This window comes from Delphinus delphis, chromosome 6 (genome assembly GCF_949987515.2).
Source record: "Delphinus delphis chromosome 6, mDelDel1.2, whole genome shotgun sequence".
NCBI lineage: Eukaryota > Metazoa > Chordata > Mammalia > Artiodactyla > Delphinidae > Delphinus > Delphinus delphis.
In genome coordinates, this window is record NC_082688.1 from 34,103,936 (window position 1) to 34,111,603 (window position 7,668).

Below are 7,668 nucleotides of genomic sequence, written 5' to 3' on the forward strand. Positions count from 1 at the left end.
AGGCTTTTAATATGCATTTACTTTGGGATATAGATATATGGCAATACAAACTTTGCCCACAACTTAGATCATCGAGCTTGCAGATGCAGAAACTAATCAAGCACAGTTAACTACAACCCTAAGCCCATCACAGTCTCTGCCTATTTTGATCATACCTTTTCTCCTACTTTGCATATTAAAGATTCCAAATGATCTTCAGTTTCATTTGCATCAGAGGTCTTTCTTCTTTTGTGAGGCTGTCCCCCTGTTTCAACAATGTAAAAAAGTGAACATTACACGATGAATCTGTTATCAAAAACGTTAACTTTTTTAATGCTATAATCACTTTTGTACCAGAAGCCCTACTATTTACACACAGAAGTGCTTAACTGACCCTCCACTTCTCAGACAAGGCTAGATCAACCAACTGTCTCCATACCCAGTGGCACCATAATAACTCCAGGAAGCATTATTTATGTTAAATTTTGTGATTATAGTGCCCCCATGGAGCAACGCAATGCAGCAGCCCTGTCCATTTCTATGGATAGGCAGCAAAGGTGCCCATAACATGCTAACCACTAGCAGTTAGAAGACTCCCTGTAACACTCATGTATGGCTACTCCCATTCTTTGAACTTGAGTTGTTTATTCATCCTTAGTCACTTGTTCCTGAAACCTGTCAGTGCCAGTAGTACTCATTATTTTAATAATGAAAATTATGTAAACTGATGAAATATGGGTGTAAAACCAAGTTGAGTGCTGTGGAAAGACTTGATTAGGGGGGAAAAAAGTTTTTAAAAAAGAAAGGTATGAAGAGGAAAACTTCAAAAGATGGGAAAGGGAGCATAAAACATTAGGATTCCTCACTAGTTTTTACAAATGTCTGAGCTCTTAACTCTTCAACTAACGGTTTCGCTTCTACAGACCTTGCAGCACTAGGGTCTAGTTCATCCCAAACAATGAGAATTACAATCAGCAGACATACTCAAAGAAAAGTCCTGAGTACTATATCAAACAATCGGTGCGGAAAAGGTGTATGTTTTATGGTTTCCTGCTTTAACCAGCTCTTGGTTCCGTACTTTAGTGATCCTATTATGTTCAAAAACGGTGTCATTCAGAGTTGTGCAAACAAATAAAAACTACCATTCTGAAATCATTAGCAGTCTTCTCTCTGTCATTTTGGTCGCTAAAGAATTCAATTTGAATGAAGCTGTGCTACAAATCATCCTTAAGCACTGGACTGTGTATTTTCAGTCTTGCTGTTAGTGATCTCTTACTACCGATCTCTTACTACCAATATTTTGTTTAAAACCTCAACATACCCACCTTATATCCTTTTGTGGACTAACATAAAGCTGAAAAAATTTCAAATAAGGTGTTAAATATTGAACATGATGCTGTTGCTGCACACAATGTTGGCTAGTCTCCCAGTATAATTCAATTTTTAACTTCCACCAATTAGATTATTAGGATGGCATGTGAACAAGGAAGCAATAATTTGTAACTGTGTTGGAGATCTGTATTAATAATGAAAATCTGCAGATATAGGATTACTCAGTAGCAAGTTATATTTTTAATCTTCTCCAGACTTGTACAGCCAAAGGAACTGAACCATTTTTACAGAGTTCATAATTACTTACTTGCCACTGGAACATTTGGCTTGAAAAATACAATGATTTTCATAAAACACAGCACTTGGCTATTCTAAGCTTGAGGTGTTAAAAATTTTTCCAATGTCTGAAATGATCTTCAGGTACTTACCACCTGAACTCAAGGTGAATAAAACCGATCTATTACTTTCTAGATAGGGCCAAATAAAGTATTATAAAAGGCCACAGGGCAAAGCACTGTGTGCTTTGACCACCCCCCCCCCACCCAGCCCCTTAGTTATCATTAGGAACTGGTTTAAATAACCACTGAATTTTGAAGGGATAGTTTTGAAGGGATAATGCCATAAAAAATATAATACACATGCAGCATGACAGCTGTGATGTATTCCTGGAGATATGTATCCGTGTAAAGTTGTGGACATGTGTGGTATTGTGGGATCAGTGACCTTGATTCTCAAATATACATTAAACTGAAGTCACAGGATCTCTATAAAGGTTCCACCACCCCAAGAGCCAAGTTCGACACAAAGGACTTCTATTTCCAGGATTCATTCATTGAAAAAAATGACATATTTGATGCGATGTTTATATAAGCTATCAGCCAGGACATTAAAATAGCCTTCTCCAAAAGCAGTGGTTCTCAACTGGGTTGGATTTTTGTCCCCCAGGAGCCACTTGGCAATCTCTGGAGACATTTTTAGTTGTCACAACTCTGTCATCCAGTGGGCAGGGGCCAGAGATTCTACTAAACATACCACATTGCACAGGACAACTCCCAACAACAAAGAATAATCCAGCCCAAAATGGCAACAGTGCTGATGTTGAGAAACTCTGTTCTAGAAAGCAGAATATACTAAATGTTCTTCAGAACCAGATTCTGGTAAGGCTGGGAGAATGCAGATGCTAAAAAACTAGCTGAATGAGAGCAGGTTTTTTTTTTAAAACTTTAACCATTGTTCCTTTCTTTCTGGCCCATCTACTATGCCAAAACCCTTTATCCCACATCCCACCTCCACACCCTCTCTAAATTAACCATCCAGCTGGCTTGTTCTCAAATCAGTTTAGAATTATACCCCAGTCTTTAAAGCAATCCTCCTAGGCCCTCTTGTAAGACTGAAAAGAAGAAAATACTGCTGTGGGGAGAGAAGGTAGGATTTCTGAAGAAAAACTAGAAAATACAGTATACAGTCCTATCTCTGAAGTGTAACTCTTTTCTTCTTCTCATTTTTACTATGCTTGGAGAATGAGAAGAGGCAGAAAGTATTAAGAAGTAAGAGATGCCCCACACTCACCTGATATTGGAGAGAATATAAAGAGGGATGGGAGGGGGAGGTACAGACACAATGTGAACTCATGCACAGTAACAGGAAACTGAACTCAAGAGAATGTGGGCAAGAGCATGGGGAAGTAGAATAAAGCACTTTAAAGAAGAATAAAATTTTGGGAATGAGCTGAATGTTTTCACCTACCCTCAAGAAAGCATATCTAAGGTAGCTCCCAAAACAACAACAGATTTTATATTAACATGTTAACTAAGTAGAAGTTTTACAATGTAAATTAAAGCTACACATTAGCACTTCGTTCTGACACCCTTGGCTAGAAGAGAGAAGCAAGTCTCTATTAAAACCCATCAGAAAGGGACTTCCCTGGTGGCACAGTGGTTAAGAATCCACCTGCCAATGTAGGGGACACGGGTTCGATCCCTGATCTGGGAAGATTGCAACTAAGCCCGTGTGCCACAATTACTGAGCCTGCACTCTAGACCCCGCGAGCCACAACTACTGAGCCCTTGTGCCACAACTACTGAAGCCTGTGCGCCTAGAGCCTGTGCTCTGCAACGAGAGAAGCCCGCGCACCGCAGCTAGAAAAAGCCCATGCTCAGCAACTAAGATCCAATGCAGCCGAATAAAAACGCAACAAAAAAGCCATCAGAAAGAATCTTAATACACCAAATAATTTTTCGCCTGTAAGGTGATCCTTATTCTATATGGATACACTGTACTACACATCTTATATCCTTATTTAGAATTATATGTACTATAAAAAATTTTAGAACCACAAAGTGGAAACAAAAACCAACTCTGGGGCTTCCCTGGTGGCGCAGTGGTTGAGAGTCTGCCTGCCGATGCAGGGGACACGGGTTCGTGCCCCGTCCGGGAAGATCCCACATGCTGCGGAGTGGCTGGGCCTGTAAGCCATAGGCCTGTGCTCCGCAACGGGAGAGGCCACAAGAGTGAGAGGCCCGCGTACCGCAAAAGAAAATAAATAAATAAATAAATAATAATAAAGACTAAAGTGATTAAAAAAAAAAAAACAACTCTGTTAAAGAGAAAGTAACAAAAACAACAAGGGAAAGGGGAAAAGTAAAGCACTTCGATCCTGCAGATTTAAAGAAGTAACCATCACTTCTGAAACAAACTATACTTTTTGTCAGAATTACAAATCCCTTCACTTCTATTCGTTTTTTGTTTTGTTTTGTTTTGTTTGTTTGTTTTTTTGTGGTACGAGGGCCTCCCACTGTTGTGGCCTCTCCCGTTGCGGAGCACAGGCTCCGGACGCACGCGCAGGCTCAGCGGCCATGGCTCACGGGCCCAGCCGCTCCGCGGCATGTGGGATCTTCCCGTACGGAGGCATGAACCTGCGTCCCCTGCATTGGTAGGCGGATTCCCAACCACTGCGCCACCAGGGAAGCCCCTGCTATTCGTTTTATTTTCTATAGTTAGGTAAAAGAACAGTCACCACCTAAAAGGTAAGGACCTAATTCTAAGTAGCTTAAAAGGGACTAATATGGGGTTTTGGCCAAGATTATGGACAATCTAAAAACTTTCTTAAAAGAACAAAGCAATATATTGAACATCTATTGTATGCATATCCAAAATAACTGAAAAGCTTCAGAGACATTCTTAAAAAGAGTCTAAGAAATGAATTAGATTTAGCACTGGACCAGTATCCATACACATTAATTTCCATTTAGGACTTTCCTTTCCTTGTCTATAAATCCATCTCTAGGTGAACTTCATTGGTATAGCTTCCGGAACTTATCTCCTTGGATCAAGGACACTCTAGTCTCAGCACAGAGATACAATTTTAAAATTGCCCTCTGTGAGCTGATCCTCTGCTACCCTTCCGATCTTATCTCCTACAACTCTCCCCCTCACTCACTCTGCTACAGCAACACTGGCCTCCTTGTTGTTTCAGGATGATAGGAATACTCTAGCCTTAAAGCCTTTGCACTTCAGGCTCCATTTGCTTAGACTACTGCATTTCCCCCACACTGCCATCTGGTTTGCCCCCTCACCTCCTGCAGGTCTTTGATCAGATGCGATTCTCAGTGAGGCCTTCCCTGACCAACCAATACAAAATGGCAACTCCTCCCCGACAGCAGCCTCTACTTTCTTTATCCAGTTTTCTTTTTCTCCATAGCACTTAACCCCATATGATACACTATATTTACTTGATTGTTGTCTGCCTGTAAAAGGGAATCTTTATATTGTCCACTGCTGTACTGTCAGTAGTTAGAACTGTGCCTGGCACTGTTAAATATTTGTTGAATAAATTATTATATCTAGTCAAGCCATATGACAAGCCATGGCAGTCAGTGACTGATAAGAGCTGACAATAATCCAGAAATGCTCAGATGCATCTATTTAATACAACAATAATAATTCAGCCTATTTTAAAATAGCTTTCTGCAGTATTTAAGCTTCCAATATTTCTGATTTTTAAAAAAATTAGATGCTTAACCAAAAGAAAAGTATCTAAAATATTTGATTCAGATCACCGTTTAGGATAAACCCTAGCTGTTCATTACCCAAACTTCTGCAATTTACAAAAGTTCCAGACTTGGTGTAGTATCTAAGAGGGACTATAAACTGCCCCTCGACTACTATATTATTCATAGTAAACTCTGGTTAATTAACTCCTTATTTTGTTTTGTCTTTACATATTTATTCTGAGGTTCCTGCAGCAAGACCCGAATGGACAGTGATTTAGCTGCCAGAAGCTAACTCCTAAGAAAGTTATGCCAGCATCCCAATAACCAAAGCCAAAGTTGTTTTTCTACATATTCACATCCAATTCTCCAGGCTGCCCCTTGGAAACATTTTCTCTCCCTTTAGGGATGCCCTAGAAGAGAGAAGAAGAAGAGTAGAGAGAGCATGAGAAGAGCAAAGAAAATGGGAAGAACTTTAAAAGTCTCAACTTCTTCAAACCCCAAGTGATGACTTCTAGGTGATTAAGTTTTTAATTAATCAAAGGCAAAGCACCTGAAAACTATTTTCTGTGCCCTGTATGTACATTATACAAAGAAGCCTCCTGTGTTTTAAAAAAAAAAAAAAAATCAAAGCATGCAGCGTAGTAATACCTGTGTAGTGACAAGAACCTTGGACTTGCTTTCACTGGTTCCTGGGCACTGCTAATCGTGTCTCCATGTTAATTACACTAAAATTTTAGACCCTTAAGTGTCAGATGAGAAGGCTGAACTAGAATATCCTCTCAAGCCATGCCCTAGCAGAAATCTGATATTTCACTGTTAAAACTAAATTAGTGGGATTCTGCTCCTGACCCAAAGTGCCCCAACATTCAAGGAGAGAAAAATGTTAGTGGAGAAAATTAATTCAAATGTTCTCTTCTGTACTTTTTCTTACATTGTCGACATCTGCTAATGTTTATCACCTCTTAAGCATTAACAGGTGATAAAATACACACCATCATGAGCAATTAGTCACATGTGTTACCTCATTTAATCCTCACAAAACCGAGAGGTATGTATCATTACTTCTATATTACAGACTAAGGTTTAAAGAGGTGATATAACCTGGGCAAGATCACAAAGTAAATGGCAGGGTCCAGCTTTGAACTTAAGCCCTGATTCCAAAGTCTGGCCTCTTAACCACTACACTACACTCTTTTCAAAGAACAATACCCTACAATATTAATAACAGAATTACTGTTAGTTTTTCTTTTTTTGGATGTGTGTGCTTGACTGATTTTTGTAATGTAAGCACCTTTTCTATTTTTAACTAGCAAAATTATTCTTGGTTTTTATGATGGCAACTCCATGATCCCCATGAGTGCAACCATGCAAATGGAGATGAGAATTTAGATCTAAATCTCTACGAGCTCTCCAGTCTTCAGGCACTTTTTCTTACACGAGAGAAATATGCTTACGGCCAGTTCAAAATCTAACACAACAACCTACGTACATCTTTTTTTTTAGAGACCTCTTGGGTGTGGATAAGAAACCGATTTCTTTCCTTGCCGCTTGAAAAAAGGCAAAACGACGGATGACCGGTACAGGAGAGAGCTCAGATTGCGATTCATCAGGTCTCTCGTCTTCTGAGAGCCCTTTTTAGGTGCAGTTTGAGGGTCAAAACGAGACACGGGGATGAATGGGTCCCTGTCACTATCCCTAAGAGGCGGCGGCAAAGACACAGGTGTACTTCCCTGCTCGGCGGTGCTAAGGGCCAAATCTTGAAGAGTCCTTAGAGACCAAGGGTCCACCAGGCCGCTCCTCGGCCGACGACTGAAGGAGGCGGGGTGGGGAGAAGCAGGGGCTTTTCAGAAGTCGCCCGGCCACACTCTCGCTGTACCACCCTCTTCTCTCCGCGGCTCCCCGAAAGCTCCCGGAGGGAAGGGCTTTCCATCCCTTCGCTCGAGACCCGAAGACCAAAGAAGCCAAAGCTCGACCCCTCCTGGGCGCGGCCTCGGCGGCCGAGCCCAGGGCACTCACCATCGTTCTCGTCGCTGTGCCGTCGCCGTGACATGCCGCACGCCGGTGCGCCGCCGAGCCGAAACGCCGGGCGGGAAGCTCGGCAGGAACCTTCGGGCAGCCGGCCGGCGCGAGGACAGCGGTGAGGCGCGCGGAGTGGCCGTCGCGCAGGCGCACTCGCTCGCGACGGCTCCCGGAAGCACAAGAGGGAGAGGTGGCCTGGTGGCTCTGCGGGCTTGGATCCGGGAGGGCCGGCGTCTGGAAGCTCACCAGGCCGCGGGCGTCTGCTCCGCACGCAACCGCCCTCTCGGGCTACCTCCGCCTCCCGCCTGCTTCCTTCGCCCGCCTTCCCTCGAAGTCCTTCCGGGGC

The 7,668-nt window shown here is 42.3% G+C and overlaps 1 protein-coding gene across 1 annotated transcript in view; it reads right to left on the reverse strand.

Annotated features, from left to right (window-relative positions):
- The window catches only part of NCBP1 (nuclear cap binding protein subunit 1), a 46,602-nt gene extending 38,958 nt beyond the window's left edge, over positions 1 to 7,644 (reverse strand). Inside the window, exons 1-2 of the mRNA XM_060014455.1 lie at positions 7,320 to 7,644; positions 156 to 244 (exon numbers count right to left, since the gene is read on the reverse strand). Coding sequence (XP_059870438.1) covers positions 156 to 244; positions 7,320 to 7,353 — 123 coding nt within the window. The 5' untranslated portion in view covers positions 7,354 to 7,644. The remainder of the gene's footprint in view (positions 1 to 155; positions 245 to 7,319) is intronic.
- Between the last annotated feature and the right edge of the window lie 24 nt (positions 7,645 to 7,668).